General features: G+C 39.1%; 1 protein-coding gene across 3 annotated transcripts in view; it reads left to right on the forward strand.

The window, feature by feature from the left end:
• The window catches only part of LOC132825888 (endoglin-like), a 135,322-nt gene that overhangs the window by 21,212 nt on the left and 91,470 nt on the right, over positions 1-22,640 (forward strand). For all 3 annotated transcript variants that reach the window (XM_060841493.1, XM_060841492.1, XM_060841490.1), the window contains exons 4-5: positions 1,376-1,554; positions 21,637-21,750. In XM_060841493.1, the coding sequence (XP_060697476.1) occupies positions 1,376-1,554; positions 21,637-21,750 (293 nt within the window). The remainder of the gene's footprint in view (positions 1-1,375; positions 1,555-21,636; positions 21,751-22,640) is intronic.

Here is a 22,640-nt window from a genome sequence, read left to right on the forward strand (position 1 = left end):
TGAGCCTCTAAATAAAGCACTGGTTGTGTAGCCCACTTTCTTTTTATATATTTGAGTTTCTTAGGGTTGGTGATGTCATTTCCTGTGGTGACATCATTTCCTATGATGATATCATGTCCAGAGGGTGGTAAATGGGATCCAAGTCAATGTGTTTGTTGATAGAGTTCTGGTTGGAATGCCATGCTTCTAGGAATTCTCGCGTGTGTCTCGGTTTGGCTTGTCCTAGGATGGATGTGTGTTGCCCCAGTCGAAGTGGTATCCTCCTTCATCCGTATGTAAGGATACTAGTGAGAGTGGGTCATGTCGTTTTGTGGCTAGTTGATGTCATGTATCTTGGTGACTGGTTTTCAACTGTTTATCCAAGTAGTGTTTGTTACAGTTCTTGCAAGGTATTTTGTAAATGACATTAGTTTAGCTTGTTGTCTGTATAGGGTTTTTCAAGTTCATTAGCTGCTGCTTTAGTGTGTTGGTGGGTTTGTGGGCTACCATGATGCCAAGAGGTCTGAGTAGTCTGACAGTCATTTCTTTGATGTAAGGAGAGTGGATAGGATTTCTGGACGTGTTTTGTCTGCTTGTCTGGGTTTGTTGCTCCGGAATCGGCAGGCTCTATTCATTGGGCAACTGTTCTTTTTGAATACACTGTATAGGTGATTTTTCTCTACACTGCATAGTTCCTCTGTGCTGCTGTGATTGGGGGCTCATTGAAATAATGTTCTAATGCAGCTCTGTTTGTGGATGTTGGGATTATTGCTTCTGTAGTTCAATATAGGAAATGATGTCACCACAGGAAATGACATCACCAACCCTAGGAAACTAAAACATATAAATAGAAAGTGGGCTACACCACCAGTGCTTCATTAAGAAACTCACTGAAGATGTTCCCTCATATTGATGACGAATCGTCTGAAAACGAATCTTCCAGCTCAGCGAGCAAACATACATCCAAAACCTCGACATGAGCTACAATCTTCTCAAAACTCGCTAACAAAAGATTATTTATCTCTTCATACTTTTAATGTTAATTGTTCATGGTGCTCAATTTAGTTTTACATGACTCTACTTCTATAATGACAAATTATATCTTGGGATTTCTTAATGAGAAGACCATATATTCATTTACATTTTTAAACTGGAAGTAGCATTCTGTTGAACATTTTCATAGTTACAAATGGTCAGAGAAAAAGCATCAATTTACATAAGCTGTCATAATATTAATCAATCATTTTGATCCAATAAATGGATATTATGTATAATTTCATTTTCATCATATCTTATAGGTATATGCATTTTATATTAACTTTTCTACTCTGAATTGATGCTTTCTTCCATTTTATATTTTGAAATAACTAAAATATTACTGTTTTTCACTCATTAGGTCCTGTAGCAACCAATGAATGTAAAATTGGAAAGATTGGAGAAAACCATCCTATCACCATCTCACACCTTAAACAACTCCCTGCATTACAAAGCTGTATGTCCAGTGGCAGGTCTACAGCTAATGAAATTGTTTATACCATCAATTTGATTCTACCTCCTACAACAGAACTCCTTCAGGTATTTAAATTTTAAGTATTTATTCTTGTGGGATCATTTTGATGAAGGGATAAAAAGTTGATTCTGTGCTAATAAGACATGACTGTTGAAAAACTTGTTTTTGCACTTATTTTTTGAATTAATACCAAAATTTTACAAATTGAATTTGTCTGAAGGTACTAAAACCGACATCCTCTGGATTAGCAATGCTGATTAGAACTAATCTTGTTATGGTAGTGTGTTCATGGGCTTTATGTACCGAAGGTGACAAACATATTTACTGACACACACTACAGGTTTCAGGATAGCTAAGGAACTGAGGGAAGGTGTGTAGACATCCACAGTATTCGCATTTTAAAAAATGTGAAATCCTCTGAAATGTCTAGAATAAATATTGATAGTGTTCAAGTCTTGACAAACTGTCCCACAATATCTCTGTGTGTTTCAAAGTGTTCTTCACATCTCCAGTAGTAAGTGCACCTTAAAAGGTGATAAACCTTTGAGAGCTCTCAGAAACTTAATCAACAACATTTTTATTGATTAGCTGGTCATTGTTAGGAGAGGGCATTGGGTCAAGCATTAGAAGGTACCATTAGATCAATTATTATCTACCAAAATGTGGTGCAGCCTCATAAGTGAGTGCTAACATGCAATTTAACTGATAATCACTCCTTTTGAGGGTTCTGCATATGGACAATCCCAGACCAAGTTTCGATTCCTTTACTAAGATGGCTCTACCATGAAGCGTAGACTCTTGCCAGAAGGAACTTTCCCTAATCATCCCCATAGATTGTTCCTCTTAACTTGCATGTTGAGAATGTAAGCCAAGTAAAATGACATGCCATTTCAAATAAACCGTATAAATAACATGCAACGCTGCAGGTTTAAGATTTGTTTCATCCAGTGTTATTTCAGAACTTCATATGAACAAGCCATTTTTGATCAGCAACCCACTTCCTTTGTCCTCCATTGCGTTTTGTTTAAAAAGAAAAGCACACATTTATAAAACATATACAAGATATGTAATTTCCAAATCAAAATTTATCACCCAAAATACATAATGAGAAGAGTCTTTTATTCCATTCAATTCCACTATCCAAGTGCTATTTCAAGATTTATCTTGGTGTTTTCCTATTCAAAATCTGGGTTAGAAAACTGCCAAGGGAGTAAGAAATTCTTAGTCATTATGGGTACAAATTAAGTATGCAGTTATAGTATCATGTTCGGTGTTCATCTATGTGAAAATGATGTTATTACCCTGCCTAAAATCATTCACCGCAATTTCATAGTCGGATCTCTCTAACAGTGGTAAAAGCAGATCCCCACTATGAAGCTAGAATTTGAAACTTCAGATGTTTTCATTATTCCCTTCTGGGTGCTTCATTATTTTATAAACTTTGAAAATAATTTAATCAAATTTAATTTTGAATATTTGCCATGTGACGGGCAACGTGATGAAGTAATCAGTATAATTCCAATATGCTCATTTGCATTTCATTTTTAAGCTATCTTCTGACTAGCAGTTTCGATTTAACTGTGATCAAATTTAGAAGTGCAATTCAATTTCTCACACTTATTGCTTTTATGCAATTATAGCAAGTTCATCTTATTTCTATATGCAAAGTACGTGGATTCATTATTTACAAGGATAATTTTCCTTGTAAATAAGAGAATTGCCACTATGATGTTTATAGCCTCACTTTGAAATTCCCCTTGCATTGTATCTGTTTGCAGAAGCAGAAGTGTATTCTATGCCTTTTGATTTTGTCTTTTTAATTGTCATTCATTCATCTTGCTCATCAGAAAATTACGTAAACTTTATTATTAATCACAGTTCTTTGCATAAACATATCTGCTAGACAGATCATAAATATAAAGAGGCAGACCTGATGTCCTGTGTCTGGTAAGTACATAGCTGGCAGTGTGCCCAACATAGTGTGGAGCCGTCCCTTTTAAAATGAAATCGAAGAATAACGGGAAACCAGTTTACATAAGCATAGAGTATGAAAGCAAAGTTTTACAGTGTTCAACAGAAAACAATAATATCTGCAAGAAACACAAGCTAAAATTAGAAACTCTAGCCCAGTAGTTTAATTGTTTTTGTATATGCTGATGTCAATTATGTAGTTTCACATGTGTTATGATTAAAGGAGATAAAAATACTTCAGATAAAAATGGTACTATTTGGAAAAACTGAATTGAATAGCTTTAGGGTTTTTGCAAACTTGTAGCTGGCATAAACTTTTGAAGTAATAAGGTTATAAAAGTATTTCTTCGTTAACAGCCGTTAGATCACATGTAAAGTGAGGGCATTCTATTTTTAAAATATCATTGATTGGGGAGAGAAAGTTTCAGCAAGACATTACTTGCTATTGTAGCTTTCTTGCTTTTTTTTTTGAAGAAAAATGTAAGTAAGTGTTTCCAATTGTGTACATGTTACACTGTGCATTTAAAAGCTTATTTGCCTACTCTCATGAGAAAGAGCAATCATTCGAATAGACCATTGAACCACGTATTACCTACTGAAAAATGGTGTAGCCTCATGAACAATTTATTTCAACAGTGAGAACGGCATAGATTTTTCATACCTAAATTCCAATGAAAGAGAGGATAATCGCCATATAAAATTTATAAAAAAGACCTTTTATATTAGGAATGAAGCTCTACATGCCCAATAGTTCTCCCAAGCTTGCCATAACTTCACCATTTTCTGAAGAAGGGTCATTGGACCCGAAACATTAACTTTGATTTCTCTCCACAGATGCTGCCAGACCTGCTGGGTTTTTCCAGCAATTTCTGTTTCTGTTTCTAATTTCCAGAATCCACAGTTCTTTGGCTTTTTGTTTACAGATGTGTGCTGACTTTCTAATTGGTTCATATTTGTCCAAATGTTCTGTACCTAATTACAGATTTTTGTAACCTTTCTCTAGCATTTCTATTTAATAATGGAAAGTAGAGGATGCAAGTTACAATCCAGAAATAGAGCTTCCAGGAAATGGGAGGGAGGGATTCCGGTAAAGTTGTGGGTCCAGATGAAATTCACCCTAGTGTCTTAAAGGAAATGGCTATTGAGATGCTTGATGGTTGGCTTTAATTCTTCTAAATTCCTTAGGATGGGGTAAGTTACATGAAATTGGGAAATAAAAATGTAGCACCTTTATTCCTAAAGGGAAGAAGATAGGAAGCTACAGGCCAGTTAGCTTAGTATCTGACATAACGGAAATGTTAGAAGCTGTTATTGACGATGATAAAGCGGGGCATTTGGAAAAATTCAAGATAGTCAGGCAGAGTCACCATAGTTTTCTGAATGGGAAATAATACTTATTCAATTTATTTGCATAATTTGAAGAAGTTACAGTGCTGTGGATTAAGGAAACATGTAGGTGTCATGTATTTAGATTTCCAAAATGCATTTAATAAGGTGGGCTTCAGCAAGGCTTTAGATAAGGTCTCACATGGGAGACTGATAGTGAAGAGCTGAAGGGAACCAAGGAAATTTGGCAAATTGGATATAGAATCGGCAGGAAGTATGGGGAGGCAATGGCCTAGTGATCTTATTGCTAGGCTATTAATTCAGAAGTTCAGCTCATTTTCTGGGGATCCAGATTCAAATCCTACCACAGCAGATGATAGCATTTGAATTCAGTAAAAGAAATCTGGAATTAAGAATCTACTGACATGAAAACTTTCCTGGATCACTAATGTTTTTCAGGGAAGGAAAGTCCTCACCTGGTCTGGTCTGGCCTACATGTGACTCCAGACCTACAACAATGTGGTTGACTCTCAGTTGCACTCAGGGTTGCACTCAGCGTTTTGTTGGGGCCATTGCTGCTTGTTTCTATAGATTTAGACTTGGATGCAAGATGTTTGATCATTAAGTTTGTGAATGGTACAAAAATTGGAATGTGGTAAATAGTGAGCAGGGATAGTCTTAAACTACAGGAGGATATAGCCAGGCTGGTCAGCTGGGTTGATCAGGGGCAAGTAGAATTCAACTGGGGAAGTGTGAAATGATGCACTTGGACAAGACAAAAAGTCAAGGGAATATTTGATGTATGATAGGAATCTGGGAAACATTGAAGATCAAAGGAACTTTAGTGTGCATGTCCACTGGTCCCTTTTAAAGAGACTCAAACCATGTTCCATTGGAAACGTCAACTATTGGCAAGCCAGCTTATGGGTGCTACCTCTAATAGCACATGCCCATTGGAAAAGCATGAATTGGAGGAAGTATTTTGAGAAATTGTCTGTGCCTAACAATAAAACAAATATCACGAAATTCGTTAGTTACAAAGGTCTGACTAGGGGTCATTTGTTAACACAGCCTGTTAGCTTGTTAGAAGTGGAGCAAGCGGTTAGCAGGATAGGTCCTAAAACTGTGGTGGTACCCAATGGCATGAACTTTAGTGTTTTAAAAGCATTACATAGGGAAACATAACTAGACTTCCAAGACTCTATTCTTTGTGGACAAGATAGGGGTGAGACCAGATTGTCTTGAAATTAGTAGAACTGCCCTGATCGCAAAAACAAATGATATGGAAGATCTTAAGAGTATAGATAATTGGAGACCCATCACTGTAGGACATGTTATTATGGGTATACGCCAAGATAATGGCAAAGAGACTCAGTGAGGCAATGGACCTCAATCAATGTCAGTAGTGTTTCCTGGAAGGAATATCAGTGTGTGAGGAGAATATCAAAATCCTGAGTAATAAAATTGCAGGTCAAAGATAGGGAAACTAGAACTAGCATAGTCTTTGTGGACTTGGCTAAGACATTTGACTCTATTGGTCACAAATTGTTAGTGAAAGCGTTACAAGGGTTATCTCTCTCATTGGAATTTCTTAGAATAATTGTAAACTTGTATTCTAACAACATGACGCATATAGAAGATTATAAATGTGGGACAAAGGAAATAAGGTATTATGAGGAGTCAAACAGGGAGACTCATTGTTACCCATACTATTTAATATTGTGATAGACCCCCCTTATCAGTACATTAGGACCAAATTAGAGGGGTGCAGCTGGAATTAGAAGGATTAAACATCACTCTGTTTCTTTGGTTTTCACCGATGATGCTTCTCTTTTGAATGATTCTTATGAGGGTATGGTAGAGAATTTAAAAATAGTACAGATTTTGTGATAACGTGTCTTAATGTTAATATTAAGGCGGTGAAAGGATTCCACTTCATATATAAGAATAAGTAATTTATTTATAAAATCATAGGAAAAAGTGGAAATTAGAAAAAGCAGATATTCAGTACATTCCTCAGGGAGAAACTGAAAAATATTTTGGTACAAAATTTGATTCATGGATAGGATTGAAGACAGTTAGTTAATTGAGAAGCGCAGTTGGTCGATTGCACTGGAAATTTGAAGAAGGCTTTGTTACACCCTATGCAAAAAGTTGAATTTATTCAAAACCTATTTTAACATCTAGATGTATTATCATCTTCCTATTTTAGAAATGTCTCAAAATTTATTAAACAGACTAGATTTTATTATTAGGGGTTTTATAAAAGAGACACTACGTCTACTGCCACATATTGCGGGTGGTATTTTATATGTTTGGAATGGGGTTGGGGGGAGGAAATCCCTAAATTGGCAATCCAAATTCCGATTGTAGTTGCGAGAAGACAAAAAGCTTTCAAGCATTTTTTGGATGGCATTATGCAGGTTTCATTCCATTTTAATAGTGAAAATGCTTTGGATAGACTTGTAGAATTAGGACAGTTGGAAAAACCTTCATGAAACCTGCAACCTGGCGGTGAGCAACCTATCTTTGGAAGAGTTAATAGATACTGAAAAGAGAGGATATCATAGATGGTATAAGTGCGAATTACAGTAGTTGGAGAGAGATCAAGATGAATAATAGGATGTCTCTCTCCAAGGCGAAAGTGAGGACTGCAGATGCTGGAAACCAGAGTTTAGATTAGATTGGTGCTGGAAAAGCACAGCAGGTCAGGCAGCATCTGAGGAGCAGGAAAATTGACGTTTCGGGCAAAAGCCCTTCATCAGGAATCTTCTCCTGTCGAGGATCAAGAATACATTATTTTAAAAGTGACAAAATATCCAATGTGTGGGTGAGGGATGCACTAGATATTAAGACATCTCAACTAATTAATTAGTTATTTAGGATGCAGTTGTATCCCACTCGAACAACATTGTCACATGGTAGGCTGCAGATGAACAAGAACTGTAGAAGATATGATGTCTCGTTGGAGACAATTCCCCATAAGTAAAACAGGCATGTATTAAAAGGCACAACAGGAAAGTTGAAAAGTTCTTGGACTTTGTAGGCAACAATAGTTGGAAAGTATTTAGAGACTAGGTTGCGAGAGGGGAGTGGGAGCTTGTGAGTGCCAGATTTGATCTTTCAGAAAAATGAAGCTGTTGTTGAAATGAATGATGATTCTCTTGTAAAAGCATGGGTTGTAAAAGTGAATAAATGTACATTTGAAGAATGAAATTGTTAAATTAACTAGAGGCAAGCGAGTTTTTTTTTGGATTTGTTGTGGGAGCTAAAGGGAAATGATCAAAAAAGAATAATGAATTGATGGAATTCCTGGAGATACAGAAGTTTAAGCTGTTTACCTCTTGCCTAAGAATATTGCTGACATTGGAGTTGCTTCATTTATTTATGGATTTTTAAAGAAGTTGGATGGACTTCTGATTTGCTCTTGTTCAATTTTTGATTTTTGTTTTATATTGCTTAATATTGATGTTGTGATGTGTTTGGTTTTATGTTTTAGATTATTTTAATCATTTTAAAAGGCTTTCATTTTAGGTAATAAAGTTGCTTTTTTAAATTATGGATAAGGTGCGGTGTAGATTGTGGTGGTAGTTTAATAAATTTCATGTGAAAATGTGTTGCTGGTTAAAGCACAGCAGGTTAGGCAGCATCCAAGGAATAGGAAATTCGACGTTTCGGGCATAAGCCCTTCATCAGGAATGAGGAGCAGGAAAATTCCTGTCAGGAAGAAGATTGCAGGTTAGGAGGGCGGTGCTCCTCATTCCTGATGAAGGGCTTATGCCCGAAACGTCGAATTTCCTATTCCTTGGATGCTGCCTAACCTGCTGTGCTTTAACCAGCAACACATTTTCAGCTGTGATCTCCAGCATCTGCAGACCTCATTTTTTACCCTAATAAATTTCATGGCACATCACATGATGTTTATTGCAAAAATAACTAGCCCAACGGTTCTATAACTTCAGCTCTTACCCTTTCGCTTTGTCAACAGTTTGTTAATGAAGGAATTTCCATCCCTTTAATATAAAGCTGTGATTTCAACAGTATAGTGGCATTACTTTACATCGATGAGCAACAAGAAGAAATTTCAGTGCACTAAATTTTAATATTGGACATTTTAGTTTTTATTTTTTTTAGTGTTTTAAATAGCAGGACAGGTTGGTAACATGGTTAACAAGTTATATGGGATAATTGCCTTTATTTGTTGAGGCTCAATTTAAGAGCAGTGAGGTGATGCTGGAACTGTATAAAATGTTGGTTTGGTCACAGTTAGAATATTGTGCGCAGTTCTGGAATCTACATTATGGAAGGCATGTGATTGTACTGGAGAATGTGTAAAAGAGGTCTACCAAGATGTTACCTGGGTTGGTTCATTTCAGTTATGAAGAGAGACTGGATAGACTGGAGTTATTTTTCTTGGAGCAGAAGAAACTAAGGGGAGCTTGATTGAAATGGAGGGGGGTATACAAAGAGTGGGTAAGAAGGAACCTTTCCCCTTGGTGGACAGATAAGTGACTGGGCATTGATTTTTAAGGTAGGAGGTTTAGAAGAGATGTGAGAAAATGGGTGGTGGGAATCTCGACTGCATTGCTATAAATATAGTAAGTTTAAAAATCACAACACCAGACTATAACCTAGTTTTGTGTGATTTTTAATTTTGTCCACTCCAGTCCAACACTGGCACCCCCTCATCATAAACATAGTAGAGGCAGAAACCCTTGTAACATGTAAGTATCTGGATGTAGAAGGTATAGAACACTATGGGCCAAGGGATAGAACATGGGTTTAAATAGTTAGATGTTTGTTTTTGGCTAGTGCAGATTTTGTGTGTTGTAGACCACTATTGTATCAAATGCTATTGTGCAAAATTAAATCTCACAATGCCAATAAACAATGCATTACATTTTATGAGATTGGCTAGCTTATGAGGGATTCTGGATAATCCAAGATGGAGGACGGGACAAATTTGTAAGAGCTGCTCCTTTTGTGAGGTGTTGGAGGTGATTTCCTTGAATTCCAGCAGCAGCAATTGCCGTTTTAATTGGGGCAGCATGGTGGCTCAGTGGTTAGCAGTGCTGCTTCACAGCACCAGTGTTAGATTCCCGTCTGTCTGTGTGGACTTTGCACATTCTTCCCATGCCTGCGTGGGTTTCCTCTGGGATCTCCGGTTTCCTCCCACAATCCAAAGATGTGCAGGTCAGGTGAATTGCCATTCTAAATTGTCCACAGTGTAAGGTGCGTTAGTAAAGGGTAAATATGGGTTTGAGTGGGATTCTCTTCAGAGGGGCGGTGTGGACATGTTGGGCTGAAGGGCCTGTTTCCACACTGTAGAGAATTTAATTTAATCTAATCTAATCTAAAAATATGTTGTTGCATTGTTTTGGAACTTTGGGGAAGAAAGATCAAAACAACGGCACTTTTAAAAGGAAGGAGACAGACAAAACGCAGCGACCGCGTGGTGAGTGAGGAAGAGAGGAAGAAATCTACACTGCTAACTGACACAGCAGTGAATCTGTACAGTTACTTCCTTTGCTGTTTGAGTTCACTTATCTCTGGACATCGAAACATCTAGGAAAAATTAACAAATAGCGAAATTCACAGCTGACCTTGGAGAAGCCTGTGCAGGAGAGTTCACAGCTCAGGAACAGATAAGTGCACAGTTTTTATGTGTAATTTTGCTGTAAGTCTACAGTTGAGTAGAGTGCGTTCTTTCTTGATTAAATGTTTTATTGAGATCTGTCTCTTGATTAAATTTTAAAAATATGCACCATTATGTAGTAAGTTCGCCTGGAATTTTTTTTAAGAGCAATAAGACAATGCTATTTTCTGGGTTTGTGGATTGCAAAGAAGCAAAGATGGCATTTAGTAAAGTGATGTGCTCTTCCTGTCGAATGAGGGAGTTTATGGAGAGTTTCCATGTTACTGATGATTATGTCTGCAGGAAGTGTCTTTCGTCGTGAATCCTATCAGATCGCATGGATCAGTTGCAGCAGCAGTTAGAGGCAGTGAGGAATTTACAAGAGCTAGAGGTTGTGATGGTTGGCAGTTATAGAAAGAGAGAAAAGCCACACGTATAGATAGGTAGATGAGTTAACTCCAGGAAAGGTAGGAGGAGTAGGCAGGTGGTGCATGAGTCTCCAGTGGCTATCCCTACCCAACTCAAACAAGTATGCTGCTTTGGAAAATGTAGGGGGTGATGGACTCTCAGGGAAATGTAGCATGCATAACCAAGTTACTGGTATCGAGACTGTCTCAAATGTAATGAGGGAGTACATCAGGTTCCAAGCGATTGATTGTGATAGGAAACTCTCTAAGCAGAGGCACAGACAAATATTTCTGCGGCCGGCAGTGAAAAATCAGAGTGGTGCGTTGCCTCTTTGCTTCCAGAAGCAAGGATATTTGTAGAGGGTACAGAATGTTCTCAAAAGGGGAAAGGGACCAGCTGGTGGTTATTGTACACATTGGAAGTAATGACATTGGAAAGGAAAAGGATGAGATTCTGAAGGGAGAAATACAGAAAGTTAGGCAGGAATTTTAAAAGGATGTCCTCGAGGGTAGTAATATCTGGATTACTCCCAGTGCTATGAGCAAATGAGGGTAGGAATAGGAGGCTAGAGCAGACGAATGCATGGCTGAGGAGCTGGTGCAGGGGAGAAGAGTTCACATTTTTGCATCATTAGAATCTCTTCTGGGGTAGATGTAAGCTGTACAAAAAGGACAGATTGGACTAATATACTGGCAGGGAGATTTGCTAGAGCTGCTAGGGAGGATTTAAACTAGTAAGGTTGGGGGGGGTGGTTGGGACCCATGGAAATAGTGAGGAAAGAGATCAATCTGAGACTGGTACAGTTGGGAAAAGTAGCAAGTTAAACAGGGCAGGTAGGAACAAAGCAGAAAACAAGGTAGGACTGATAAATTAAACTGCATTTACTTCATTGCAAGAGGCTGAACAGGGAAGGCAGATGAACTCAGGGCATGGTTAGAAACATTGGTCTGGGATATCATAGCAATTACAGAGATGTGGCTTAGAGATGGACAGGACTGGCAGCTTAATGTTCCAGGATACAATTGCTATAGGAAAGATAGAAAAGGGGGCAAGAGAGGAGGGTGAGTGACATTTTTGTATGGGATGGCATCAGTGCTGTACTTAGGGAGGATATTTCTGGAAATACATCCAGGGAGGTTATTTGGGTGGAACTGAGAAATAAGAAAGTGTTGATCGCCTTATTGGGATTGTATTATAGACCACCTAATAGTCAGCGGGAAATTGAGAAACAAATTTGTAAAAAGATTTCAGTTATCTGTAAGAATAATAGGGTGGTTATGATAGAGGTTTTAACTTTCCAACTATAGTGTTGAGGGTTTAGATGGAGAAGAATTTAAGTATGTACAAGAAAATGTTCTGTCTCTGGATGTACCTACTAGACCTACTTCTGGGAAATCAGGCAGAGCAGGTGACTGAGGTGTCAATGGTGGGTCCAGTGACCATAACTCTGTTGGTTTTAAAATGAGATAGATTGGATCTAAAAATTGAAGTTCTAAATTGGAGGAAAGCTAATTTTGACGGCATTAAGAAAGAACTTAAAGCTGATTGGGGACAGATGTTCACAGGTAAAGGGATGCCTGGAAAATGGGAAGCCTTCAAAAATGAGATAATGAGAGTCCAGAGACAGTATATGCCTGGAAAGGCTGATAGGTGTAGGAAATGCTGGATGACTCGAGAAATTGAGGTTTTGGCAAAGAGAAAAGAAGGAAGCATATGCCAGGTATAGACAGCAGAGTTCGAGCAAATCCTTAGAAGAATATAAAGGCAGCAGTAGTATACTTAAGAGGGAAATCAGGAGGGCAAAAAGGGGACATCAGATCGCTTCAGCAAATAGGTTAAGGAGAATCCAAAGTGATTTTATAAGTACATTAAGGACAAAAGGGCACCTAGGGATAGAATAGTGCCCCTCAAAGATCAGCAGTGCTGTTTGAGTGGAGCCGCAGGAGATGGGAAGATACTAAACGAGTATTTTGCATCATTGTTTACTGTGGAGAAGGACATGGAGGGTACAGAATGTGGGGAAATAGATGGTGACATCTTGAAAAATGCCTATATTACAGATGAATTGGTGTTGGATGTCTTGAAATGCATAGAAGTGGATAAATCCCCAGGACCTGATCAGGTGTACCCTAGGACACTGTGGGAAGCACAGGAAGTGATTGCTGGCCCGTTGCTGAGATATTTGTATCACCAATAGTCACGGGTGAGGTACCAGAAGACTGCAGGATAGCTAACATGGTGCCATTATTTAAGAAAGATGGTAAGGACAATCTAGGGAACTATAGACCAGTGAGCCTGACATTGGTAGTGGACAAGTTGTTGGAAGGAATCCTGAAGAATGGCATTTACATTTATTTGGAAATACAAGGATTGATTACGGATGGTCTGCATGGCGTGGGAAATCGTGTCCCACGAACTTGATTGAGTTTTTTTGAAGAAGTAACAAAAAGGATTGATGAGGACAGAGCAGTGGGCATGATCTCTGTGGATTTTAGTAAGGCACTCGATAAGTTTCCCCATGGGAAACTGGTTAGCAAGATTAGATCGCATTGGTATACAGGGAGAACCTGCTATTTGGATACACAACTGGCTCAAAGGTAGAAGACAGAGGGTGGTGGTGGAGGGTTGTTTTTCAGACTGGAGATCTGTGACCAGTGGTGAGCCACAAGGATCGGTGCTGGGTCCATTGCTTTTTGTCATTTATATAAGTGATTTGGATGTGAACATAGGAGGTACAGTTAGTAAGTTTGCAGATGACACCAAAATTGGAGGTGTAGTATACAGCGAAGAAGGTTACTTTAGAGTACAACAGAATCTTGATCAGATGAGCCAATGGGCTGAGAAGTGGCAGATGAAGTTTAATTCAGATAAATGTGAGGTGCTGCATTTTGGGAAATCAAATCAGAGCAGGACTTATATGCTTAATGGTAAGGTCCTGGCAAGTTTTGCTGAACAAAGAGCCCTTTGAGTGCAGGTTAATCGTTCTTTGGAAGTGCAGTCGCAGGTAAATAGGATAGTGAAGAAGACGTTTGGTTTGCTTTCCTTTATCAGTCAAGAGTATTGAGAATAGGAGTTGGAAGGTGATGTTGCAGCTGTACAGGACATTGGTTAGGCCATTTTTGGAATATTGCTTGCAATTCTGGTCTCCTTTCTATCGGAAGGATATTGTGAAAAGTGAAAGGGTTCAGAAAAGATTTACAAGGATGTTGCCAGGGTTGGAGGGTTTGAGCGATTGGAAGAGGATGAATATGCTGGGACTACTTCCTCTGGAGCATTGGAGGCTAAGGGGTGACCTTTATAGAGGTTTATAAAATCATGAGGAGCATGGATAGGATAAAAACACAAGGTCTTTTCCCTGGGGTGGGAGAGTCCAGGACTAGAGGGTATAGGTTTGGGTTGAGAGGGAAAGGTTTAAAAGCGACCTAAGGGGCAAGGTTGTCATGCAGAGGGTGGTGTGTGTATGAATGAGCTGCCTGAGGAGGTGTGGAGGCTAGTACAATTACATTGAAGATATCTGGATGGATATATGAATAGGAAGGGTTTAGAGAGATATGGTTCAAGTGCTGGCAAATGGGACTAGATTAGGGTAGGATATCTAGTCGGCATGGGCAAGTTGGACAAAAGGGTGTATTTTCATGCTGTACATCTCTATGACTCTGATTCTAGTAGGCGTGACTGGATCATTTTCAGGTTGGCAAGATGTAATTACTGATGTATCACTGCAATCAATGCACAGCCTCAACCTTTACAGTTTAATTGAATACATTCAGTTTCTTCTTCCAAGTTATGGTTTGCTAAATTTGCTGATGGCTAGTGAAAAATGTCGTGAAGAGGATACAAGGATGCAGATAGGCAAGAAAATTAGAAAAAAATAATCAGATTGAACATAATGGAAAATGTTAAATTTGACAAGAAAAGTAAAGGATATTATCTAAATTGAGCAACTGCAGAGCTCCAAGGTGAAAAACAAACTTGATGTATTAGTGAATGATTGATTTGCAAAAGATTCGTTTGCATGTACAAAAAAAATCTAATAGAATGTTATTGTTTATTGCAAGGGGAATTGAATACAAAAGTAGGCAGGTTATTCTTCAGGTATGCAGGGTACTGGTTAAGACCACTTTAGTACTGTGTTACTAGATTCTTGGACTTTGCATGATATAAAATAAAGCTGTACTGTATTGTATTGGGTATCATGAACGTAAGTGGAGCATAAATATTCATGGGATGGGCTCATGATATGAAGGGCAGGGAAGGAGGGAACATCTAGGGCTTAACTCTTGGACTGAAGGGTGAGGTTGGTGTTAGATTTTTAAGTGGGGGCCATAATAGGGGCACACCTCTCCTGTTCAAGGCCAAGAAGGCTGACTTGCTGAGCACCACCTGCCTGCCTCAAAGTTTTAGGCAGGATGTGGTTGTTCAGGCTATAATTGAGGCACATGCAGACCAGCTGGCCATCCTAGACCTCACTTGCCCTTTTTAGCATTGCACACAAATTAGAGGAGTAGTGGGAAGGCTACCTGTGAGATTTTATGAGCTTCTCTGGCTGCAAACGTGCCAGCTGGGTTGGGGACCTGGAAGATTCTGCCTTTGACCTCAATTTGCCATTTCGTCTGTATCAACCTGCACTCCTGAATAAATTTCCAGTGGTGTGAGACTTACTTTGTAATCATAGCACATTCTGTGTATGTTTGTTCTGGTTATAGCTTTCTATTAGTACTAGCCAACAGTGGAATTCAATTGCTGTGACAATATAAAAATCCCATAAAATCTGTGTTTCAGCAGAAACCAGAATGCAATGCACTACACAGTTGTATTTCAGCTGTAGCATTTGCTAAGAAAATTTGTTAGCTTTTGCTTTATAATGTTTTGTTATTATCAATAAATGGTGCATGCAAAATTCTAATACTATATGATTAAAATTGATATGTGAAACATTGAATCATAATGGCGCAGGAGGCCATTCAACCCAAAGTCCATGTTGGTCCTGCATAGAACAATATTGTCAACCCTATCCTCAACCCTGCATGATTAGTTCATAGTGTGAATGAGAGCCCAAACTTTTTCTGTTAACAAAGCTAGAGAGAAGATTGACAACTTTTGTTATAGTACCAGCATTTTTATTGTGATCTATTTTGTCGTCAGATCAACATTTACTTAAACAAGATACAAAGGCTTGGTCAAGCTTCCATTAGCTACTGTTACTACTACTTAACAGGTCTATGTCTAGTCGATTGACAGTTTTTAAATTCATTCATGGGAAATCAGTGTTTCTTGCTATGCCAGCATTTATGGACAATCCCTAGTCATCCAGGAGAAGGTGATGGTGAGTTACCTTTGTGAATCATTGCAGTCCTTAGGTATAGGGAAACCCACACTGCTGTTACAGAGTTTCAGGATTTTGACCCAGCAAACATGAGGTAACCACATCAAGATGCTATGTATTTTGGGGGGCAATTGGGGGAGACTTGTAGTGTTAGTTGTGGGAGGTGGGGTGGTTCTTGCAGGTGACAGTATTCCAATGCATCTGCGCCATTGTCTTTCTATATGGTAGACGTGTCAGTTTGGAACATACTGTTAGAGGAGCAATGTTGTGATACTGCAGTGCAGCTTGTAGATGGTACACACTGCAGCCACTATATATCAGTGGGAAGGCAATGAACGTTGACGGTGCTAGATGTGGTATTGGTTGCTTTGTGCTGAATATAAAGTTTTTTTTTGAAAATGTGTTTTTAGAACTGGACTGTTCCAAATTGAGAATATTATGCCACACTGCTGAGTTCTGGCTCGTAGATGGTGGATAGGGACTGGGGATACAGGAGCTAAGTTAGGCAGAATTCCTAGCTCTAAATCTGGTTTTGTAGCCAGAGTGTATATATACCTGGTTTGTTCAATTTCTGTTCAATGATAACCCACACATTGTTGATAGTAGTGGCTACAGCAATGGTAATGCCATTGAATGTCAGTGGGCAATGGTTAGATTCTCACTTTTTGTAGGTGGCCACTGCCTAGCATTTGTGTGATGTGAATGTTAATTGCCACTTTATCAACCTAACCAACAGCAGGATTTTCTTAAAGAAAGATAGAACAGTAGAACATTAAAACGCAATACAGGCCGTTCGGCCCTTGATGTTGTGCCGACCTGTGGGACCAATCTGAGGCCCAATGCAATTCCATTCTCATCCATATGCCAATCCAATGACCAGTTAAATGCCCTTAAAGTTGGCAAGTCTACTACTGTTGCAGGCAGCGTGTTCCATGCCCCTACCACTCTCTGAGTAAAGAAACTACCTCTGACCTCTGTCCTATATCTATCACCTCTCAATTTCAAGCTATGTCCCCTCGTACTAGCCATCGCTGTCCAAGGAAAAAGGCTCTCACTGTCCAACCTATCTAAGCCTCTGATTGTCTTTATATGTTCAATTAATTGCTTCTCAACCTTCTTCTCTCTAATAAAAACAACCCTGAGTCCCTCAGCCTTTCCTCATGTGACCTTACCTCAGTACCAGGCAACATCCTAGTAAATCTCCTCTGAATCCTTTTCAAAGCTTTCACATCCTTCCTGTAATGTGGTGACCAGAATTGTATGCACTACTCCAAATCTGGCCGCATCAGAGTTTTGTGCAGCTGCAGCATGACCTCATGGTCCCGAAACTCAATTTCTCTGCCAATAAACGCTAACATATTGTATGTCTTCTTAACAACCCTATCAACCTGGATGGCAACTTTCAGGGATCTATGTACCTGGACACCAAGATCTCTCTGCTCATCTACACTAGCAAGAATTTTATCATTAGCCCAGTACTCTGCATTCCTGTTATTCCTTCCAGAGTGAATCACCTCACGTTTTTCTGCATTAAACTTCATTTGCCAACTCTCAGTCCAGCTCTGCAGTTTATCTATTTCTCTCTGTAACCTACAACATTCCTTGTCACTATCCACAATTCTACTGACCTTAGTGTCATCCACAAATTTATTAACTCATCCTTCCAAGTCCTCATCCAGGTCACCTTATATAAATGATAAACAACAGTGGACCCAAAACAGATCCTTGTGATACCCCACTAGAATTCCAGAATGAATATTTCCCATCAACCACCACCCTTTTTCAGCTCTCAGCAAGCCAATTTCTGATCCAAACCGCTCAATCACCCTCAATCCCATGCCTCTGTATTTTGTTTAATAGCCTACCATGGGGAACCTTATCAAATGCCTTACAGAAATCCATATACGCCACAACAACTGCTTTACCCTCATCCACCTCTTTGGTCACCTTCTCACAGAACTCAATAAAGTTTGTGAGGCATGATCTACCTTTCTCAAATCCGTGTTGACTATCTCTAATGAACTTATTCCTCTGTAGTTGATTATAAATCCTATCTCTTATAACCCTTCCAACCCTTTATCCACAACTGAATAAGGCTCACAGGTCTACAATTTCCAGGATTGTCTCTACTCCACTTCTTGAACAAGGGAACAATATTTGCTATCCTCCAGTCTTCTGGCACTTCTCATGCAAACAATAAAGACATAAAGATTAAAGCCAAAGGCTTGGCAATCTCCTCCCTGGCTTCCCAGAGATAAATCTCATCCGGCCCAGGGGACTTATCTATTTTTATACATTCCAGAATTGCTAACACCACCTCCTTATACACCTCAATCAGACTGGATTTTTAAATAGATTCTCACATGCCTTTGTTACTATAGAGGTAATTAGTTCTGTACAGAGAGTGAGTATACCGGGTCAATGAGCATACGAATACCATGAGTTGGCCTGGTAGTCTATGGGACAATGGGGGCATGAAAGGGAAGAGGATCCGTGGTTGGGTAGGACCATGGATAGCGCAAGAGGAGTGGGTAAGTGAGATTTGAGGGGTGACTTATGGAAGAACAAAAATACAAACAAAAATGAAATAAAACCTCAGAAAAGTAAGGCAAGCCTTTTTGAACAGCCAACCTTGGCACAGCCAGCTCCAATCTGCATTTGGAGCAACTAGTAAACCCCATCCATCTTGCACCCCAGAATAAAAATCACACTGTCCACAGGAGTTTATCTTAGCAAGTGGGATGAACCAGGTAATAATCTGACTCACTTTATCAGCCTCAGGAGTGAAAATAATCTAAGATATATATCACCTGTAGACAAATTTGACTAAAGTAAGTTAACTATTTTTAAGTGCCCAGTGGATAAGCACATGCAATCATTTCTGTACACAGAGTCATAGAGTCATAGAGATGTACAACATGGAAACGGACCCTTCGGTCCAACCCGTCCATGCTGACCAGATATCCCAACCCAATCTAGTCCCATCTGCCAGCTCCAGTCCCATATCCCTCCAAACCCTTCCTATTCATATACCCATCCAAATTAGCCCTGCGTACATTTTTCTCCTCTCATCTTAAACCTATGCCCTCTAGTTTTGGACTCCCCCACCCCGGGGGAAAAGACCTTGTCTATTTACCTTATCCATGCCCCTCATGATTTTATAAACCTCTATAAGGTCACCCCTCAGCCTCTGACGCTCCATGGAAAACAGCTCCAGCCTATTCAGCCTCTACCTGTAGCTCAAATCCTCCAACCCTGGCAACATCTTTAAGTTTTTTCTGAAACTTTTCAAGTTTCACAACATCTTTCCTATAGCAGGAACACCAATTGACCATGGTATTTTCCCTGCCAAGTAGACATTCAATGCAGTATTCCAAAAGTGGCCCAACCAATGTCCTGTGCAGCTGTAACATGACCACCCAACTCCTAAGCTCAGTCCTCCCAGTCTCTCTGTACTTGTGCTCCCCTCAGAATTGCATCCTTTAATTCATTTTGCAGCTCCTTTATCATTATCACTGTTCAGGATACTTCCCAACTTTGGTTTAATCTTCATATGTTTAAATTGTGCCCTGTCCATTTAAGCCTCAAACATTAATATGTATCAAGAAAAGCATTGGTCCCAGGACCAACCCTTGGACAACTCCCCCTATCAACTTGCCTGCAATCTAAAACAAAACATCATTTTGCAGCAGTATCTAATTTCCCCCACAGTCAAACACCACATTGTCATTGTCTCTTTTATTTCATGGGGCGTTATTCTGGAAACAAGCCTGTAGCATGACATTTTGTCCAATGTCTTTTGGAAGTACCTGAATCCACATCAATTGCATTATCGCAATCAGCCCTCCTATTAATTTTCCATGTTGCATCTGTCTTTCATAGCTATTATTAACCTGACAATTGTCAGATTTGCCCCGTTTATTGTGTGAGGGGAGTACTGTGGCTTCAGAAATATGTGCCATGATTGAATAGGTGTGCCACATTCTTGAAGAAGCTGTCTGAGACGATCAAATAGGTGTACTTAATATTTTATAAAAATTTTAGTTTATAATTAACAAAATAATGTAAATATATATATCTTGAACTTTCGCAAATATAAATGTCAAATGTCAGTAGGAATGTTACAGTTTTAGGAGTATCTTCCCGACACAATAGAAATTGAGCCTTGATTTCTACTCCAGTGATTTACCATAATGTTACAGAGATTTGTGAATCACAAAAGGTAAATATGCTGGTACAGCACATAATTGGGAAGCATGTTATTGTTTATTGTAATGGGAATTGATTACAAAAAGAGATTATCCTTCAATTTTACAGAGCATTGGTGAGATCACATTGGGAATATTGTGTACAGTGTTGGTCTCCTTATTTAAAGAATGATTTAAATGATTTTGTAAGCAGTTCAAAGATGGTTTACTCGACAATTACTTGGAATAGATAGGTTGGTCTCGGAGGAAAGGTTGGACAGGCTAGGCTTGTAACTGCTGGAGTCTAGAAGAGGAAGAGATGACTTGATTGAAATATATAAGATCCTGACTGGCCTTGAAAGCGTTTAAGTGGAAAGATGCTTTCTCATGCAGGTTAAGTTAAAACTAGATCACTTTTTCCAAAATAAGGGGTCATCCATGGGATGTAGGTGTTGTGTGCAGGCCAGCCTTGCCAATTACTAATTGCGCAGAAGGCAGTTCAGAGTCACCCATGTTGCAGTGGTTCTGAAGTCACATGTAGGCCAGACCAAAGTAAAGATGGCAGCTACCTTCCCAAAAGAGCACTACTGAACCAGGATAGGATTTTCAGACAATTGACAATGGTTTTATGGTCACCATTAGCCTCTTTAATTCCAGATTTCTATTGATTCAAATTCCACCATCTTCCCTGACCAGATTTGAATCAGAGTCTCACAAGATTATCTGGGTTTCTGGATTACTTTCTGATGACAATGCCATTCGGCAGTTGCCTTTCCACTTTTAAGATGGATTTTGAGATTTTCTTTTCTCATAGGGTCATGAATCTTTGCAGTTCTCTTCAAAACATGGTGGAAGCAAAGTTCATGAATGCCTTTGAACAGCCAAAGTAAATAGATGTTTTGATAAAGAATGAGTTGAAAGAGTTACAAGAGATAAGAGGAAATGTGGAGTGATCACATAGGCCATAGTTTGAGGGGCTGAGTGGCCTACTGCTGATCCTAAATCATATTCATACGATACTAAATGTGATGTTCCTCTCTACATAATGATACCTTTAGCAGATTGTGTGATGAGATCTCTTAGGGACTTCTCTCCTCTCACTCCTTCTGTAGACTCTTAAAAATGGAATCTGTTTCCACCGTCGTTTCAAGTTGACCTTTTTAGATTGGACTTGTGTCACAATACACAGTCAATTAATTCTGCTTATCTAATATCCCAATTGCACCAACTAAGAGGGACTGTGGTTAACCAATGTTATATGGACCATTAATCGTTTGTAAATTGATTTTTCCAGATTTCTTTGCATGTGCAGTCGATTAGTGTCAACAAGACATTGATTCTTGTTTTGAACAGCAGCAATGATTTAGTTTGGAATGTGGGTGCTATCAAGATGCCACTTAAAGTCTACGTAAGTATGATATGATCAATAACGTGTATGCTATTAGTTACTATAATGTCAATTTTTAAATCTTCAGCAAGTTTTATTACTGTGCTATAATTGATTATATTTTAACTGGACACCAGCAATATGGAAATTAAACAAAATACTAAAATGAGTATTTGGTTAAAGATATCTTGTAAGGCCATGAATGACATTGTGGCTTGGTAAGAAATCTGGGAAAATTGTGTAAGAGGTTCAGCAGGGCCTTTCATGGTATTGAGAGCAACTAGCTGTGTTTTGCAATTATGTTCCATGCATTGAGATGAGAATCTTGCTTCGCATCTGCAAGATGTCAGTTAAGGGTGTTTATTACCTTTGTTGACCTGATCAACTGCATATCTAGCCTCATTAATAAGCAACTTCCTATTCTCTAACTAACTGCTGTGAGAGAATTTGCACGAGAATTCCTGCCAGGAAAGTTGTGGCAGTTACCTTATGATTCCAGTTTGCTTGCTTCTCATGGAACTCTTGGATATCTGACATCAACATCTCGGGCACATGTGGCATGCATTCCTTATTCACCCACCTCGGCAATGGACACTTGCCAACCTCTGCACACTATAATGGCACATCTCTGATCCATTTATTATATGCTTTTGTGCTTTAAAGTTGCACCTTGGGATGCACTATTATGCTGTTCAAGCTCATGTTGTGTTCAGGGATAGATACACAGCTACATTTCTGGTCTGCTCATTTAACCATGCACCTACTTAGATGGTCACAGTATCCCTGCCTTGACATCTTGCACTTTGCTCTGGCTAAGGGGCACAGTGCTTCCATCTTGCTTTGACATTTAGTGTGCGCACTATGCCAGTTTGACTGGTTGTCAGCAGTCCTCTGTCAAGTCAGAGGAAGAT

This window comes from Hemiscyllium ocellatum, chromosome 21 (genome assembly GCF_020745735.1).
Source record: "Hemiscyllium ocellatum isolate sHemOce1 chromosome 21, sHemOce1.pat.X.cur, whole genome shotgun sequence".
Taxonomy (NCBI): Eukaryota; Metazoa; Chordata; class Chondrichthyes; order Orectolobiformes; family Hemiscylliidae; genus Hemiscyllium; species Hemiscyllium ocellatum.